The sequence below is a fragment of the Anas acuta genome, chromosome 3 (genome assembly GCF_963932015.1).
Source record: "Anas acuta chromosome 3, bAnaAcu1.1, whole genome shotgun sequence".
In the NCBI taxonomy this organism is placed as follows: Eukaryota; Metazoa; Chordata; class Aves; order Anseriformes; family Anatidae; genus Anas; species Anas acuta.
This window is the reverse complement of record NC_088981.1, coordinates 41,407,289-41,425,699: the sequence shown is the minus strand read 5'-3', so window position 1 is coordinate 41,425,699 and position 18,411 is coordinate 41,407,289. Positions and strand designations below refer to the sequence as shown.

The 18,411-nt window shown below is 42.8% G+C and overlaps 1 protein-coding gene across 1 annotated transcript; it reads left to right on the top strand.

Moving 5' to 3' along the window:
• Positions 1-1,780: 1,780 nt before the first annotated feature.
• On the top strand, positions 1,781-14,398 carry NTPCR (nucleoside-triphosphatase, cancer-related). Its single transcript, XM_068676778.1, has 5 exons — positions 1,781-1,943; positions 4,255-4,417; positions 5,342-5,438; positions 8,383-8,592; positions 13,088-14,398. Exons 1-5 carry the CDS (start codon positions 1,910-1,912, stop codon positions 13,154-13,156), a joined length of 573 nt encoding a protein of 190 aa, XP_068532879.1. The 5' UTR covers positions 1,781-1,909; the 3' UTR covers positions 13,157-14,398.
• Positions 14,399-18,411: the final 4,013 nt, after the last annotated feature.

Sequence of the window (18,411 nt, the reverse complement as noted above, 5' to 3'; positions counted from 1 at the left end):
TTCATGTTTCTTGAGCAGCTTGCGTTCTCTGCAGTGACTAGATTACAGAATAAGTTTATCAAAGGGAGCAGACCTAAACAGTAATTCTTAGAGGAAATGTAAATAAAACTTCAAATGCATTTAGCGAACATAAAGTCCCCTCAACAGCAGAACTCTACAAAGGCACAGCCAGCATAACTACCTCCCGTTCTTGGTGCATTTGAAATAACTTCAGCCTAAACAGAGCACCCAGAAGGGGAGAACATTTTATGTCAAAAATACATAAATTATGATGGAAATCTAAGTGGAATGCTAACTAATTTAATCCCTGATACTGCAACTGCTTTACTCACACGTTTGTTTGCAAGACCAAGGTCTTAGCCACACAGTGAAGTAACTGTCAAGAGTCCTCTCTCTGAAAACAGGGTGAAATGGTTCTTCGATTATGGTACAAGAAACCAAGGGTTCTGTCAAACAGTAGTGATAGCCCTAAAATTCTCCACATGCACTTCTGAAAATGAAAGGTTGATTTATAAAACCTAGTAAAACTGTATGTTGAACAAAATAACATTGTATGGGTCTCTTTATGTGGCTTGCCTGGGCAATCAGCCAGTAGTCTGAAATAGCTTAATATTATACAGAAAACCTACCTGTAAAATCAATCACAATAAGTTCTGTGCAGGAAGCCCAGGCCAAGGGTGAAGTAGCCAGTTATAAAGCATTGTGCTTGTGTTAATAGTCTAGTCAATATGCAGTTCTTTGCTGTAGTTCTTTCTTTAGATTAAAGGTGCCTGACAAACCCCTGTTGGAAGCTGTAAGTTAACATCATGACAACTTCACTGCTCCTGAGGAAAAAAGAAGAAGAAAAAAAAGTACTGGGATGTAAACTATGGAAATGTATTTTTCATTTTTAGATAATATGGAAAGCTTTGTTCCCTCTCCACCCTCCTACCCCCCAAGAGGCATGTCAGAGTTTTTTATTTTTTTTTAATGAAGTATTGGAGCATGACAATTGATCAGCTTGAAACTGTGGCTGTGCCATGCTTCAGCCTTAACAGGAAAAGCATGTGAATTTGGTTATAAGGGTACTCTCCCGGCAAATGGACAAAATGGATTTCAACTCTCTCAGCTTGAGGCTTCAGTTGAAGGGATGCGCTCTGGTTCTGAGTGCCAGCTGAGGGCCAAATACCTGATTTATCAACCCTACCTCCTCGCAGCACTGTGCCGCAGTGCCTTCTGAAAATGGCGGTGACGATTTCCACCTCACGGAAGTGCTGACCCTTGTGTGTCTGGAGACTGGGCTCCAAAATCCTCTCCCCTGCTCTCCTACAAATCTCCATCTCCAGGGCCTAAAGGGTGTTGACAATATATGTTTTTTGGGGATGTGGACAGATGTCTGTCAGCATCTTTTTTAACGTGCCAAACACTTTCATTTGTGCCTGAATTCGCTCAGCTTTGTAGCAAGCCAGTCGATTAACCCCCGGTCACCCTTCACTTGGTGTCCACACCGAGGTGTCAGGACAACTCGTTTGTCTTTTCATTGTCTGTTTCCACACATCCTGGACCATGTTGTTTACTGAACTGGGTAAAAATAAAAAATATCTAGGGAGATACTCAGGGATATCCAGGGAGATATTTCAGAGAGGTAGGTCAAGCTGACTAAAAAAACGTGTCAGAAATTAGTTTTCTCCCATTTCACCTCTCCCCTACCCTTAAACAACACCCCTCTTCTGGCAAACGCCACGGCAGGGCCAACCCCAGCGCCGGGCAGCGCCAAGCCGCGGCGCCACCCCGGGCCCCGCCATTTCCCGGGCGGCCATCTCAGGCGGCCGGGGCCCGGCCGGCTCCGTGCTGCGGCGGCGGCGGGGCCGAGGCGGGGCGAGGGCGGTGTGAGGGCGGCGTTTCGCCGTGCGGAGCGGGGCCGGCCGCCATGGCCAGGCACGTTTTCCTCACGGGACCCCCAGGTAATGGCACTGGCAGCCGGAGGAGCGCGGGGCGAGGGCAGTGCCCGGGGGGAGCCGCTGGGAGCCGGGGAGCGCCTGCGGGGTCGGCCGGGGCTGAGGCGGCCGCGGGAGGCTCCGCCCGCCTCAGGACGAGCTGTAAGGGTGGTAAATGGCCGGATCTGCTGTTCCGGCTGCCGAGCTCGCTTTAATAAAGCCGTGGGCCTGGTTCTCCTTCTTGTGAGCCTTCTCCTGATCCTGGTGTTGTCTGTAATTAATCTCAAGCGCTCCCCGCTTCGTGCTGCCTCTCCACCCCCATAAATAAAGGCAGGCACTGGAGGTTGGGCCGACCCTGGCCTCGCCTCTGTTCATTTAATTGAAATTGAATGTACTCTTCTGATTAGATAAATGTGTAATTTTAAGCTTTCTTAAACTCACTTGGAATCATTTTAGCTTACTTTGGCAATTAACTGAATGAAGGTAACCAAATCAGAGAGATCACACCTACCTAGCTGGATCGGTAGCAATTCCCATGCAGAGACAAGGCCTCAGAAAGACAGCAGATACCGATGGTGCCACGGTTGTTATTTGGTTGTTGTTCAAATGCCAGGGGTCCCTCTGGCCTTCAATTTTAGAAGTTGTGCTTGGCTAAGATGCCCCTGAAGCCACAGAAGGTTTTGCCTGTGGTATTTTAGCCTTGAGAAGGCTCCAGGGAGACCTTTTAGCGGCCTTCAGTGCCTGAAGGGGGCTATAGGAAAGCTGGGGAGTGACTCTTTGTCAGGGGGTGTAGGGATAGGACAAGGGGAAATGGCTTTAAGTTAGAAGAGGATAGATTTAGATCAAGTAATAGGAAGAAATCCTTCCCTCAGAGGGTGGTGAGGCCCTGGCACAGGCTGCCCAGAGGAGCTGTGGATGCCCCATCCCTGGAGGTGCTCAAGGCCAGGCTGGATGGGGCTTTGGGCAACCCGGTCTGGTGGGAGGTGTCCCTGCCCATGGCAGGGGTTGGAACTAGATAATATTCAAGGGCTCTTCCAACCCAAATCATTCTGTGAGACTGACAGTTAAGAAAGTAGTTCCTAAATCTGCTTAAAATCTAGGGAAGGAATTTCCCTATTAAAAAGACTTCTGTTGGCATCTTTACACACATCACAATTCTCTATATTCCTTGTCTCCAGCAATTTAAAGAGTTACTCTGCAGGATAATTTCCATCTTCTAAAGCAGATTTTCTTAATAAGAACGATAAAAAATGAAGTGCTAACAATAAATTCTGAGAGGCGACTGTCTTCTTTTATGCTCAGCTTTGTTGAGGGATGTTCTTCTAAAGCAGCAAAGAAGGGAGAGGGCTCCTTTGTGAGAACAGAGGGTGCCTGGAAGATGGCCAACATTCACATAGAAGGTACATTAAATTGTGCTAGGAGACATCAGATGGGAAGGGTCTTAAAGATCTTTCTTAGATCTGGGAGAATTGGTTATAGGACCTCAGCATAATTCACACAGGAAGGAAATTCAGGGCCAGCTATGAGACCAGGTTGCTCAAAGCTTTATCCAGTCAGGTTTTGAAAACTCCTGAGAATGAAAACTGTACAACCACAGTGCTCAGCCTGTGCCAGGGCTTGATTGTCTTCACGATAAAAAAGTAAAAAGCTTTTCCCTTCCCATATCTAGCTGGAATCTCTTTTGCTTCAATTGCTGTTGTTGGAAGTATTTTTTTGCCATGTGGGATCTGACATCTTGGGGGTACTGAGTGCTTCCAATTGCTAGGACACGAATCAAGTATTGCATGCTTAATCCATTGGAAGTGAGGCTTCTGGTAATAGCAATCAGTTTTGACCTAATCTAAAAAGTGGATGAATTAATCTCTGATCTTAAAAGATAGCGAAGAGCAGTGATAAAGAAAAGGAGATTGATCAGTCAGCCTCGTAGCTAGCTTGGATATCAGTTGTGTAACGGTGTGGCTCCCAGCATGGGCTAATCTCCTGTGTATTTGCCCGTCGCAGGGCAAGCTTAGTGGCCTGTCCAGACACTAAGTGAACAAGTTCAGTGGTAGCCTGGGATGTTTTTACTGTTCTGTTGTGACTTCACTGTAGGCATACTTCTTAAAGACTAATAAAACATGGTGTTGGTACAACGTGGACTTTAAAAGGTGCTTCTGTACTTGCTTTTCCTACCACTTTTTAAGTCTGTAAATTGTTCTTAAAAATAAACACTGGTTATTTATTTATTTATTTATTTGTTTGTTTGTTCTAAATCACATCATTGCTGTGGTATTTAAAAAACAGGCTTTTTCCAAAGAAGATTAATCCTGTGTACCTTTTGTTTCCCCTACGATTTTAGGGATTGGAAAGACTACTTTGATCCAGAAAGTCACTCAGGCACTAAGATCCTCAGACGTTCCCATTGATGGATTTTACACAGAGGAAGTTAAAGAAGGTGGCAGAAGAAGAGGATTTGATGTTGTCACTTTATCTGGAAAACGAGGTCCTTTATCTAGAGTCAGGTACTGAAATTTTAATTGTTATAAGCAGCTTGTTGTTTTAGGCTTCTCTTGCGTGTCAATATGTTAAATGCTCCTCTAGAAGGCGATTACCATTGCACATATGGCTTTCATGTCAGGTTCTTTGTTCAGTTCTCATGACCTGGCCGATGCCTGCATTGTTGCATTGCTGCCTACGTCTATTGCATAGGGAAACATGGAAAATATGCTAGAGAAGGATGGTCTCTTTTAGTGCCCGTTTTACACCATTAGAGGAAGCACTGCTCAGCCTTTTCTCACAAGTCCAAGTCTCTTTGGGATACAGTGAATAGTTTGTTGTAGACAGAAAGGAAGATTATTTGTTTCCACAAGCTAATTGATGGGTACAAAATCTGAAGATTAAAGTGAAATTGCACGCAACATCTTTTAAGGAGCCACTGACTGGCCCACAAATCCCACGTGTGAATTTTAAGAAAAAGAATGATGTTTGCATATGTGATGCAGCACATGGAAACCTTCCAAATATTTTCCCAAGACCGTTTAAGTGTTTGGGAGCCCATTCTGAGCCTTGGGCTACTGCTGTGCTGCTGTCTGTAATGTCTCAATACCTAATTCAAAGGTAGCTCACATGCTTCCATGAACTGCAGGTGTTTATTTTGGTTTCAATGCAGATATATCTGACAGCTTTTATATTCCTTTATCCTTCTATACAGCGTTCAAATTTAAGCTTGCATAGTACTGAAGGTATCCTATGGTATGTTTATTATCTGAATTATGCTATCTGCAGCATGACTTAATGCGTGGCTTACAGAGTTTCTTTCCTTTGAAGAATTAAGGGGAGTTTGACTTACTGGGGTAACTCTTCTAATAAATGCACTTGAAATGACTGCAGTCAATTTTCATTAAATTTACTACTTAGAATGATCTGTTTATGTCTTTCAAATTCAGTTCTGATTCTTCTGCTTCAAGACGTGAATATCGAGTTGGACAGTATGTTGTAGACCTCGTTTCGTTTGAGCAGTTGGTTCTACCTGTGCTGAGAAATGTGAGTATTACAGTAAAGCTGCTGAAAAATGGATGCTTGATGATAATGAGCGTTATCAAAAGGCCCTTGTACAGCCCTAGTTTTTGATGGTAATAAAGGGCCTCTTTCTTGGGTTTCACTGATACCGATTGACTTCAGGATCGGGAAGCTGAAGGGGCAGAGATCACTTCCCATCTCCTTGACGTGACATCGTCCTGTGACCAGGCTGTCCTTGGGCTGAAGGACAGCCGATAGGAAGTTTCTTCTCATACCACCAGATTCCATGTTGTAAGGTAAACAAAACGTACAGGTGGCTTACCACACACACAGCTGGCAGGAGTTAGTAGGTCCAAGAAAAACGATTTTCCCGCTGCTCCTCTTATCTCTTTTTTCCCCTCTCACTGATTCTTTTTGTCTTCCAGTAGAAACATTGTTTCTTGAATCCAGTGATTATTTTTGTTTACAGCTACATAATTACTATTAGGTTTTAAATGTTACAGCAGTCTATAATTTGAGACAGGCTGCTGCACACTGAGTGTTTTGTGGCTTTTCCCTATCCTTCCATTATCCTGTTACAACAGTGCAAGCAATTATTACACTTGTGTCCCTTCTTCCTTCTCCTTCTTCTCATCCCAACCTTTCCCCTCTCCAAAATTAAACAAGAACAGACCTGACTTTGGCAATAACATATCATAAACTGTGCAGCAGCTGCTGAACAGTACTGCTAAAAATCGTGTTGTGATTTTTCTACACTGCCTAATCTCAAGGGGCCAAGGGAGAAGGGACTTCTTAATGAACTTAGGAAAAAAAAAAAAAGAAAGAAAAAGAAAAATAATAATAATTATAAAAAGTAATAAAACAGAAGGGTGTAAAGGGGCTAAAACGAGATTGAGGATCAGATTGCTTTTGTCAAGGAAAGCTAAAGACTGAGAGGAGGAAAGTAAAGATGTTAGGGGCAAGGGAGAAAGGGAATATGAATAAAATGGGACTTTTAAAATATTTAACTTCACTGTAACTTGATCTACTGTTAGTAAATAGAAGGATAGCTTAAAATAAATAAAAAAGGCTTCATTAAGTCAGTGCTATACTCTGAATCCTTTTACTGCTGTCTTAATATATTTGAAGTTCACGAATGATCTTGCTAGAAGGGTATTAGCAGGAATTGGGAAATTCCTGGGAAAAAATTAACATTTTTTCTGATTGTTTTATAGCTTTCTGGAAGTACAGGAGAGCAAAGAGAGGAAGAAAAGGGGCCAGAGGGGTAGGACAGTGCACGACCCTGTTCTCACTGAAAGCACCGTTAATCCATTTTGTGGGAATGTGGTCATGCATGTACGTGGTACAGAACGGGGAGAGGACAAGAGAGGGTGAGGAAGATCACAGACCTGAGACGAGGAGAGGGAAATGAACAAGGCATGGTCTGGTTTGATCAAAGAGCAGCGGGAGTGGGAAGGTGCCTGGTTAGGCTGGCAGGCAGCTTCAGCTCTTACGGTTTGGGTCTTGCTCGCTCCATTGAGAACTGGGATAGATCCTACAGTGGGTGAGCTCTTTGGTTCTGGAAATGTTACCGGGCAGGACTGAGGATTGTATCCAAAGCAAAATGTTCTGTTTCTCTGGGGGTGACCTAGAGACTGTTGGCTTTTTAGCTGACTGATCTGTGAAAGCTTTTTAAATAAAACAGCAGCTCAGCAGGGACTTGGCTTGAAAAAAGTTTCAGGATGCATGTTACACAGCTCTTCCACTTCCCTGGAAGTAAATAGAGAGAAAAAAGCTGGAAATGTCCTGGTTTAAAGATAGCTTTAAAAAAAAAGATAGCTTTTTAAAGATAGCTTTAAAAAAAGTTAGTTTTTTTGAGGGAAATGCTGTTTTTTGCCCTTCTTACACTCTTTCTGATTTTAGTTTTATTTGGTGTTTGTTTTAGTTATGTTTTTGTTTTTTTTTCAACTCTAGAGGCTTTCTATCACAATGTGCCTCTGCATTGCTTGCTGTGCTGTGAGGTTCTGATCACAAATCTGATGTTCAAGTCAATTTTGTGGCAAGATACTATGCCAGAGCAATAGATCAGACAGAAAAGGGAGGCACAATGTGAAGGTGAATGTTACCATTGCTTCTGGAGAGGTCAGCACAATTCTGTTTGCAGTTTGGCTACTGACTTCTTGTTCTACTTTGGACAAACATTTTTGACCTCTTGAAATTTTACCATGATGCTACAAATTCTGGAGCCAGAGGTAAAGTCCTTGAGACCTGCCTGGGTCTGTCTGTTCGCTTCTCTGCATGCCTGAGTTTGCAGCATTAGGGGCTCAGCTGGCACAGGCAAAACTGCTTGCTGTATGATTTGATAATGGAAGAGTAATCTTTATGAAATCTGAAATCTTACTTACAACTTGGAAACTGAAGATAAGGGTATAAAAATTTGATTTAGCATTTCTTATGCTAAAATAACAAGGAGCAGGCTTCTCAATTTAAAATTGTTTTTCGAATGGCATCCTGAAGCTACAAGAAGACAAGATTCCAAATCTAGATTTAATGCAAGTCTTTTTTCAATAATTGTGCAGTGTGGATATTGATCTATTTGAAATGCAGAAGCCAATGTTTTGAGAAACAGGAGTGCCTCAGGTTTAACGAGAGTTGCTAGGTAGGCAAAGTGCAGTTCTGAACTGTCACATAGCTCTTACAGGGCCAATGCTGCTTTGAAGGAAAACTGATATGAATATTTCCTATTGTAGTTGGTGTTTAGGTATTTACGCTGTCCCTGCATTCTCATCTTCCAACAATCTTTGCTGAAATATAAATGACAAACTTAAAGCCTGTCAGTCACCAACAGTGGCTTTGATTCTTCCACTTCCCCCAGAATTACAATATAATCGATTTCTTGTGGAGGTAATTTTTATTAGCACAGAAACTGTTTCTGTTGCTGTTTCTAAGCTCTGTGTTGTTTACAGCCTGCCGATGCATTTTTCCACAGGTAAACCACGGCAGCGATTCAGAGAAAAAGATCTGCGTCATAGATGAGATTGGTAAGATGGAGCTCTTCAGCCAGGCTTTTATTCGAGCTGTTCGGGAAACGCTGACCGACCCTGGCACCGTGGTACTTGGAACGATTCCAGTACCGAAGGGAAAGCCACTGGATCTTGTTGAAGAAATAAGAAGTAGGAAAGATGTTAAAGTGTTCAATGTGAGTAACGTTAAATGTTCTTAAAGAGCCTTCTGTGCTGGGCTGCTGGTTTGTATTTGGCTATATTTAAAAACTAATTGTTACTACCAGTTGATAGCTGTGGGTAGCTTGTATGAAATAAGTTTTTTAGTTTCCATTTGGTTCTTAATGGGCAGGTGTTCACCTTATTAAAAAAAACCCTCGCAGTTGGCACTTACTGTAGCAGTCTCACAGCTGGCTTTGCTTGTGAGAGGCCGTGGAAGTAATGATGTAGTTGTTTTTAAAGGTTTTCTTGCTGTAGTATTATTACCATCTAAGTATTCATTATTCCTGAGAGTTAAACCTTTTAAAGTACAGTCACATTTTATTATTTTTTTCAGACTGGTTTGCAGAAATATTACCAGTAATCGTATTCAAGGAAAAAAAAAAAGCAGCAGTGGGGTTTGCAGAAATGATTTCTAGAAGAAAGACACTTGTAAATGGAGTGTGCTTTCTCCGGAGTCAGTGAAATAACTTTGGAATTCATTATGTTGTTTTACAGACATAATTTTCAGGATATTAGGGCCTCAAAGTGCCTTTCTGATCAGTTACAGAGAAATTCTCAAAAACTCACCACAACAGATCAGCCTGTTCACAGGAATATATGAGAGGTTCCCTTAACATTTCTAAGTGCCCTGGATACATTGCAAAACCAAGCTAAACACAGCCCCCACTTTGATTTGTTTTTTTCTGCTCAGTGTTACTGTTTCTAGGAGAGAATTAAGGCATATATCCAAAACTGAACTCTCTGGATCTATAAATTAGGGATACAGTAAGTGGGACTTGGATGTCCCCAGTCGCTAGCAGGGGCAGTAAGCTGTAGAGCAGTACGGTGCTGCAGCCTGGTCTGCAGTGGATGCAGGTCACAGTGACAGCGTGTACTTGGTTGTGATTTGTTTTTTCCTTCCTCCTTCACTTGGATCACAACAACTCTGCCCTGAATGATCTTACTTTCTGCAGAGAAAGAAAAACCTCCATTTCCTTTTTTCCTCTTCAAAGTGACATTAACAGAACTGCAGTGCTCAGAAAAGTACCTTGGCTTTCTCCTAGTTGGTGGTCCCCTCCTCATCTTTACTTTCTGGTTTTTGAATTAAAAGCCTGTGTAAGTGCCGAAGCAGCCCTAGGAGCAAAGACAAGAGAATGTTCCTTTCCCCCATAAACATTTGGCTCCTACCTTTCCCTTCAGACACTAAACCCTGTGTTTCCCACCCTACAGCTGACGTGCTTGCTGGGCTACTGTCCAGGGATGCACATGGATGTGAATTCTCTGTGACTTGCCTTTTGGTGGAAGAACTGAGGGAGAGTTGGTGGCAAATGCCTCACTGAAGGCAGCAGTCATTTGCTGCATAGGATGCAGTCATGGTGAGGCTATGGTGTTCCTTCTTCTCAGGGAAGAAGGCAAAGTGCTAGAAAACACTGCTTGGCTTTTCAAGGAAGCTTCAGAGCTTTCCACTGTCCCTTCGTGTCAGATGATGTTCTGAGGGCACGTGCTGCTCAGCCCCAGGTGACTGGGTGTGTCAGTCTGCCAGTGCGTCTTTCTCTTAAATGTCTACGGCCAGCTGAAGTCTTGCTGTACATTTCAGTGGAGCAATGTTTTCTAACACAAAAAACCTTTACTAAAAAAAAAACGAGCCATCCTGTTTATGATGCTGAGATTAGAACGTGCAGGTTTCTTTGTTTTAGTACAGATTTCTCTGGCGGATCCTTCAGCCAAAAGCAGGAGTGTGAAACGTGGCAGGTTGCAATAGTTCCCCGATGACAAGAGACCTGCTACGCTAAAGTCTTGTACAGGAGAGCATCTGTCTAGCTCCCGTGACACGCTACATGCTCTTTTCCAGCTAGTTAAAGCGTGTGCATGAGCAGGAGCAGAACCTGCCCTTGGGGAGTCGGCTGTGTTACTGGCTGAAGTAAATGCCGGATCACCAGCTACCTCACTGAAGGGCTGTGGCACGGGGAGAGCCTGGAGTGCCCAGAGAGCCCACGGTAGTTTTTTCTTGCTAACTTTTATGATGCCTGGAAGCGTGCAGAAGTAGGTGGCTATCTTCCAAAATAGCTCTGTCTGCTTTGTCACTTAGCGTGGAGTTAAGCTGCATTCAAGTAACTCAGCAGGGTTTTCTGATCCTTCTTTTATTGTCACAAGGATGGTTCTGATGTTTGACACTAAGTGCCTGGACACAGCTGTTTTGGGTTTTACAGCCCCTTCTGTCTTGAAAGCATATTCAGTTGGTGTAAATGGGTCCAGATGCCCTAAAAGCAGTTGAGATTCGGTCCCCAATGTTTAATTTATTTTATCTAGAGCACTTAACGATAGGGGATCTGATATTTAACACATTTTTTTCCATTGTTGCCCAATTCCATTTTGCTGAGAACTGAACTTTCCAGTGAAAGTACAGGGGCTCTTTTTGCACCGCCTGGCTCTGCGTAGTTTTGCAGACATGGAGTCATAAATAGGATCACTTTATCCCTAGCAGCTGGCATGATTCATTTTCTCCCATTTTCCCTTCTATTAATTTTGCTTCCATGAAACCCATGAGTGAAGTTTGGTTATTTCTGTCTTTTGAGACAGAAAAATAGAGTTAAATGGGTAGTAGGTGAGGTTCCAGTTGGATGCTCTCTGCTAGCACTGTTCCCTCAACAGTTCCTGAACTGTGAGGGGATGAAAGCTTCTGTCCTTTTGCATGCTTGGAGTTTAGGTGATCGTTTCTTCCAGATTACCTAAATGCTTAGTCAAAAGCAGTATCTGCAGTTGCTTTTACTCCCTAAGAAACTGCCCATCTCTTTGTACATTCAGCACGGATACTGGGAGACTGGTTCTGTCTGGGAAAGCTGCCTGCACAGAATGTCTCCAGATCTGAAGAGGAGGCTGGTATCTATCAAGCAGCCTTTGCAAAACACTTGTGAGAATTTCCCAGCACTTGGCACGCGCTCTGGTGCTCTCACTGGACTTCTGGCATGTAGGTATGGAAGAGGGGCAGATAAAATGCAGTATTGTTTTTGTTGGCTGTGAGACAGTGGGAAGAGCTATTAAATGTTCAGAAGGTCCTTTGAAAGTCAGGATGTCAGGACACTTGCTGTGAGATTTAGAGTTTGGCTCGTCTGTGCTCTGTGCCTTGTTTACCTCGGGGTGTCTCAATAGCCTTACTGAAGAGCAATTCCATTCTTTATTGTCTTGCTCTTTGCTGTCGTGGGCCTTTCTTTTTATCTTATAATAGCCTTGGAACAATACTCAATAAAAACAGCAACTTCCAGGCAGATCTTCCCAGTCCTTTCCTGTTTTTTTTTTAACATCGCTTTTTCACCAGTCCCATGTTGATCTGCTCTCTTGAATTCAGGTGCCATAGGTGAGACCGCTGTCTCTAGGTTTATAGGGCAGCTTTCCAGCATTTGGGTAGGATGTCTGTGACTGAATAGCAATAGATGCCTGGGGTTAAATTCTTCATGTAGGACTGTCACCAATCTGTTGTTGATGATGATAATAATAATAGACTTTCTCCTGTTCAGTACTGACCATAGTTCTGGAAGGAATACAGATCCACACGCTCAGGTATTAAGTGCAGCTACAGGGAATGCAATGAAACCTTGCTGGTGGAGAGCTTCATGCCGTGTATACCGGGGTTTCTTGTCTGCACCACCCCAGCCCTCTCCCCAGGTTTTGGTTGGTCACGCTGTGGCCACTCACGTACATAATGTGTGTCACCAGGCTCTGCATGAGGGCAGGGTCATTCAAGAATGGGTAATTTGCACCCCCAGCCCCACCGTTCTGTGCTCTGTCACTGCTGTACCCGGGAGCTGAGCTGGCAATGCTTCTTTGGCAATTCACAGTGGCTGCAGGTGCTGCGACACTGGTGGACCCAGAAAAAACACTGGACTGTGGATTTCCACACGGGCTCTTCTTAATGCCCAGCATTGCCACAGACTATTAAACCAAGGACATGCCTCAGTGCAACACAGAAGCCCCCCAGCTTCTTCAGGTAGTCTTAGTTCTCTTTCAAGGCGTTTCTGTCCTGCAGTGCTAAGGTTTCTAAGTACACAGTTGTGCTGTTAAGCCTGTTTTAATTTTTTCACTGAAGATGTTTTTGACTCAGGCTGTCATCCCTGGAAATAAAATCTTCTCAAGCATAAGAACTCCACTTTATAGTAGAAAAATGATGCTTGGTAATCAAAAAGGATTTCTAGTAATGACAAAAGTACACAGAGCTTCTTTGAGCAATTCTTGTTAGTTATTCAAGCCCTGAATAATACTGTAAAATGCCATGGGTAATTAAATCAAAAAGATCACTGAATATTCAATTACACGTGCAGGTTTGTGGCTTTAGCTTATTGTGTTCTCAGTAGTACAAGAAGGCAGGTGTTCGACACTCAACATTCCTCCACCAAGGAAGAAATGCATTTGAATTTCTGCTTTGTTTTTTTGGAGTAAACAGTGATGTAGAGGTTATTCATCAAATTACATCAGTTTTAATTTCTCTTTCTCTAGGTTAGTAAGGAAAACAGAAACAACATTTTGCAAGACATCTTGGCAGCGGTGGAGTCCTGCAGAAAATGAAGATCTTTTCTTGCCTGTAAACACTAAAGCCTTTATTTTTACAAAACATAACGCTTTGTGGATATTTAATCTGCCTTTCCTGCTGAAGCTCCTGGAGGCTTTACTAGAACTTCCAGGGTAAGCAAGGTAAAGCTGGTAATAGTCTAAACTGTGAAAACGAGATGGAAGGGTTCTTGTTCGTCCAGGTCATGAGCTGATCCATTCAAAACTTCCAGAGATCCATAGTTAATGTGAAAATCTGACCTGGGTATTTGGAAGATAGGCGGTCTGACTCCGATCGTAGTTACACCACGTAAAAGCAGTTAGCTGCCAAATCTGATAAGAGATCTGAGTCCTTCAGAGTGACGAGGACTGTTCTGGACAGAGAGCAGTTTGGGGTCTGTAACATCCCATGCAGTAATGTGCGTTAAGGAACCAGAACTTAACTCCAGTGTAACAGAATACAACTGTGCCCAAAAAGTGTGTGTGCTCTGCTTGGCTTGTGTATAAATAAACACCGTTGTTAATTTTGACCTGGTTGAGGTGTGTCAAAATTTCACCAGGGGTGCTGACAATTCATGAGGTGGAAGGAGGGAGTGGATTCCTGCCCCCTATCCAACCGGCACCTCTCTCCTCAACTGCGTGGTAAGAAGGGTTATGGAGAGTTCCAAGGAAATTTCCTGTAATCCCAAATGATACATACAGAATTCCACTTAAGGGGGAAACATAACCAACTATACCCTTTCTTAAGTGGCCCAGACAGTAGTTATGAGGGCTGCCTTTTGGGTTAATTTTAAAGTTTTAGATGGCAGCCTTGCTTCACACCCCTTTAAAAAAAAAACTTTAGGTTTATGGAGTGGAATCAAATCTTGACAGTTTATGAGGTCAGGATTGACTTAATGCTGCATTTGTCTATATGGGTTTTACAAGCCATCATGTTTACTGATACTTTTTTTTTTTTGCTTTTTTTTTCCTTATTCAATTCTGTACACACTTAATAGTTGTGATATAAGATGTGTGTGACAGTATTAGACAATGTCTTTTTCCTCTGAGGTTTGCAAATGTGTTAGGAAAAAGTTCTTGCACATAATCTGTTTTTGCATGTTACGAAAACAGAATTCCCTCCCAGGTGCACTCCTGTTCCTTGTACAATTTATAGTCATCTCTGGCTGTAAGATGTTAAGACTTCAGTTGTTCCTTAACTTTTTTCTGTTTGGTTCAACGACTGTTAAAGTGAGCAAACTAAAGGCATTTTCAAACATCGATTTTGTTTCCTATTTCTATGCAAACTGACACCAACATTTCTAGGGGGCTGGATGGGGACAGGAATTTTTTTACAGGTGCCATGGAAACAGAAGGGAGCTTGCAGGGAGCGTCCTTCCTTTTTCCTGTGTTGGAATGCCGGTCTGGTACAAACCTTGTCCCTGCCCGGATGGCAGGAGGGACGTGCCATGTTAAAGGACACCATGGCCGTGTTCCCTGACAGCTCCATGACAGTGCCATCCTGGCCACAGCCATTTGGATAATGGGGTTGCCTTCTTATCTGGGGAAAAGAGAATTCCTCTCAGAGATCCCCTCTGGGAACATACAGCTCCTGCCTGCTTTTCACAAAATAAGGCTGAGCCCTGAAGGTATTGTAAATCCACGGTAATTACCCCAGGCATTTTTCTCTGTTGTTAGACAAGATGGATGGATGGCTCCAAACCCTGGCTGTAAAGGACTGGCACTGAGAAATGCAACCTTGTCAATGCAAGATCATGTCTAGCTCTTACCCCAGCATTTACCAGTCACTGCCTGTGGTGGTGGTGGCTGCTGGGTTCTGTGTTTTGGATGTGAAAGGTCCCATCTTACCTGCTTGAGTCTGGTGACAGTGGTGGTACAGCTCCATTGCGCTCCTTGTGTGACAAGGAGCCTGCAGGGTGTTTGTTCTCTCCTTTTTGTAGAGGGCAGTGGTTGTGCTTGTCTCTTGGCATGGCAGCAACTTCTCTGTGTCCAGCTGGAGGCCACTGGCTGAATGAAACCATCACGTCAGGATTTGCAGAAAGAAAAGAAGAGGCAACTGTGCTATGCTACCTGAGGGCTACTGCAGGGCACTCAAGAGGGAACTCAAAACTCAACCTCTTTGCCCTTTCTGCAGCAACCCCAAAGCGATCTCATGCTGATGAGAAAAAATAAAACCTCTGACTGTTGCCACCCAGAAATCTGAACAAAATGAAGGCCCAGGTGAACCATGAGGCAGGATATTGCTTTTTAGTTTTTGTGCCTTATGCTAGCACAACTCAGGGGGAATTTGCCATGCTCTGCTGCAGTACTGGTGCTGGGTGGTTTTGTGACTGGCTTTCCCACGTTGCTTGGGCACCTTATCCCACAAACTTGTATTAATATGGGGTTTGTGCAGCTCATTTCATGTGCTTGAGATGCACGGATTTATGCAGTCATCCATATGTGTTCATGTGGGTTTTGTTTCAGATGTCCACAAACTTTTAGGAGGAGTTTCCATCTGCAACTTTACGTGTACGGGAGTAATAGTGCTAAGAGTATGCCTTCTAATGGGTGTGAACACATCACTCTTGAATATACTGAGAATTGTATTGGAAATTGCCTCTCGTAGTTAAATTGGGAGGTAAAATGAGAAGGGTTAGAGAGGATCATTATTTGGCCTGGGGAACAATTTGCTCCTGCCTTACTCAGGTAGTTTATTCAACAGCATAAAGCTGAAGAGACCCTTATTTAAGAAAAAATACACTGCCCAGGATTTTTGACCTCATGAAATTCTTCTTTCATTTCACTGTGTTGCTTTAGTTTGCTGAACAAGAGGACGCTGACAACTGTGGTTTTATTTTAATATACCACTATATCTGAAATGAAGTTATTGGAAGGAACCAAGGACCTCATTCAGAAAGGTGACTTACATAGAAGCCATAATCTAGGTATTTCTGAAACAGATATTTAAACCATGAAGCCTGAAAACTCCTGCAGTGGTTGCTTGGTGCTTTTTTGACTGCTTGTTAATGTTAAATGCAAAGTACTGTTGAGGCACCTTGTTAGAGGTGAAAGATTTGAGACCAAAGCAAACTTTGTCAGGGCTACGTGCCATAGGCTTTTGACAATAATTCTTTCTGCTCCTAAAGGCTGGACGTCCCATTACTTCAGTCAAAGAAGTTAAGCTGTAAAATATGCTGGAAAATATTTCTTTCAATGTTTACATAATTAGCAAAATTCTAGCGAGCCTTAAGGAAGGACTGACCTTTAAAGCTAAATAAAATAGGGGTATTTGACACTTACATAGAGGGTGGGAAGGGGTGTTTCTTCAGGAGTGATGGCAGAGCTCAGTTCTCCAAACTCCAGTTGAGACAGTTCACTTTGTCACTGTTAGGTGATACTAATTCCTCATACAAGGTGTATTGCCCTGCAAATAATGCCGTGATGCCTACTGTGGTTCCATAATTAGACTTGAAAAATCTTCAATTCTCATTAACTTTTGAGCAGTGTGCTGATGGTGCCTTGTACATGGTCTCATGGTACAAGGAATACTTTCTGTAGTTAGGTGAGGGGAGTTAGTCAATGGAATGACTTACCAACACTGGAGGTGGATTTTTCCTTCTCTCAACTGTGAATGAAACATCAGCCCCTTTAAATCAAAGGGTATTTTTTGCCACTGACATCAGGGGCCTTCTGCTACCTGTCTCAAGATGGGTGAGTCTTTATTTTGTTGATCTTACTTTAAGTTCATCTTCCCTCCAAGATACGCCATGCTTTTAAGAGAAATAAAGAGACATTTTGTGGTCTGTGTTCAGCAGGAATTCCTAGATGATCTTACCAGTCATTTCTGGCCTTTAAATCTGAGACAGGCAAAGAAATGATTTGCCTGTTTCAAATACGCACCGAGGGAGAAAGTAATATTTCCAGGTGAAGTTAGTTTTTATGACACCTTGTGTTTACTTTAGAGGTAAAAAATTTATTGTCTGGTCTTGCACTAGTAAAATATTTGGAAAGCCTTGAGAGAACTGTAACAACAAACAGAGCATTCCCAATTCCCCTGATGGGCTAATTTTACTAATAGCACACATTTGGTGAAAATAACCTCTGATGTACCAGCAAGATTCCAGATGACAACATTAGTGCACCTGCAGGTTTTAATTGGTGCAAAAAAGGAGGGAATATGAGGTACCAATTATTCTCTCAGAGCCTGAGAATCAAGGACGTTTTTGGCAAGGAGGCTTCTAATTCCAACATAAAATTGCACACAGCATGCAATAAGCAGGGCCTGCATTATTTATCATGCATTAGACCACTTTTGACTTGTAAAACTCTGAGAAGGCTGAATGAGAGGTGAATCTTTAACACTGGACCTACTGCAAAGTTAATTATAAGTAATATGTCTGTCTTGCAGATTTAAGGATGTACAAGCACTAGTGAAACACTGTAATTAAATACCAGCTCCCAATCCAGGGAGCAATCTAAAAATGGCAATAATTGGGTAGTTAAAAAAAACACACAAAAACACCATGCATTGATGAGAAGATGCTTATTACATGCTGGAGAATTTCACTGGTAATTCTAATCTTCTAAAATGAGCTGCATAGAATTCAGCTAACCCTTAACTTAAATTTCCCAGCAAGAGAAGTGCAGTCACTTGGTGGGCTTGAGCCAAATGCAAGTGACGTTTCTTGCTTTATTCTAGTAAATAGCTCTTTAAAAAGCTGTGAGTAGCATTGCAGAGACTCCTAAGAACTGCATAGTTCCAGAATGTTACAGATGGAGGGTACCTGGCCATCTTGGTAGAGAAAAAGACTCAGTGGTAAGTGCTCTTGCTAACGTTTATTGTAATTGCAGTGAAGGTCAAGATTTTCTGTCTGTGGAAACAAGGCGAGCCTTTTCAGTGACAGTTCACAGCACACGGGTGTGTATATATGGATATACATACATAAGTTTGTAAGATGCTTCCAACATACCTGGTGAGTGCAAGCAGTTGAGCAATCTCTGGTTGGTTTTGGTAAAATGTTACCAAAATCTTTTGACCAGGTCTGGGCATGTTTCACCCTTAGGAGTTTTATCACCTGCTTTTACTGTGTGATGTGAACTAGAGCCTCTCTTTTGTGAAAAGACAGTATAGGAAAACAAAATGAGAGCAGGCAGTGAGTATCCCCCATTTAATGTGAGGGCTGAAGTGCTGTATTTGTGCTTGTTTCACTGTACACTCATTAACCTCCTGCCTGTAGCCTGCTGTACTGTAGGTGTTCTCCCAGCTCTCCCGTTGCGAGGGCCCCATCAAG

Coding starts and splice junctions, on each gene's coding strand:
- NTPCR (XM_068676778.1), top strand. CDS start 1,910: ATGGCCAGGCACGTTTTCCTCACGGGACCCCCAG. Junction 4,418..5,341: donor GGTCCTTTATCTAGAGTCAG/GTACTGAAATTT, acceptor TTTCAAATTCAG/TTCTGATTCTTCTGCTTCAA. Junction 5,439..8,382: donor TTCTACCTGTGCTGAGAAAT/GTGAGTATTACA, acceptor ATTTTTCCACAG/GTAAACCACGGCAGCGATTC.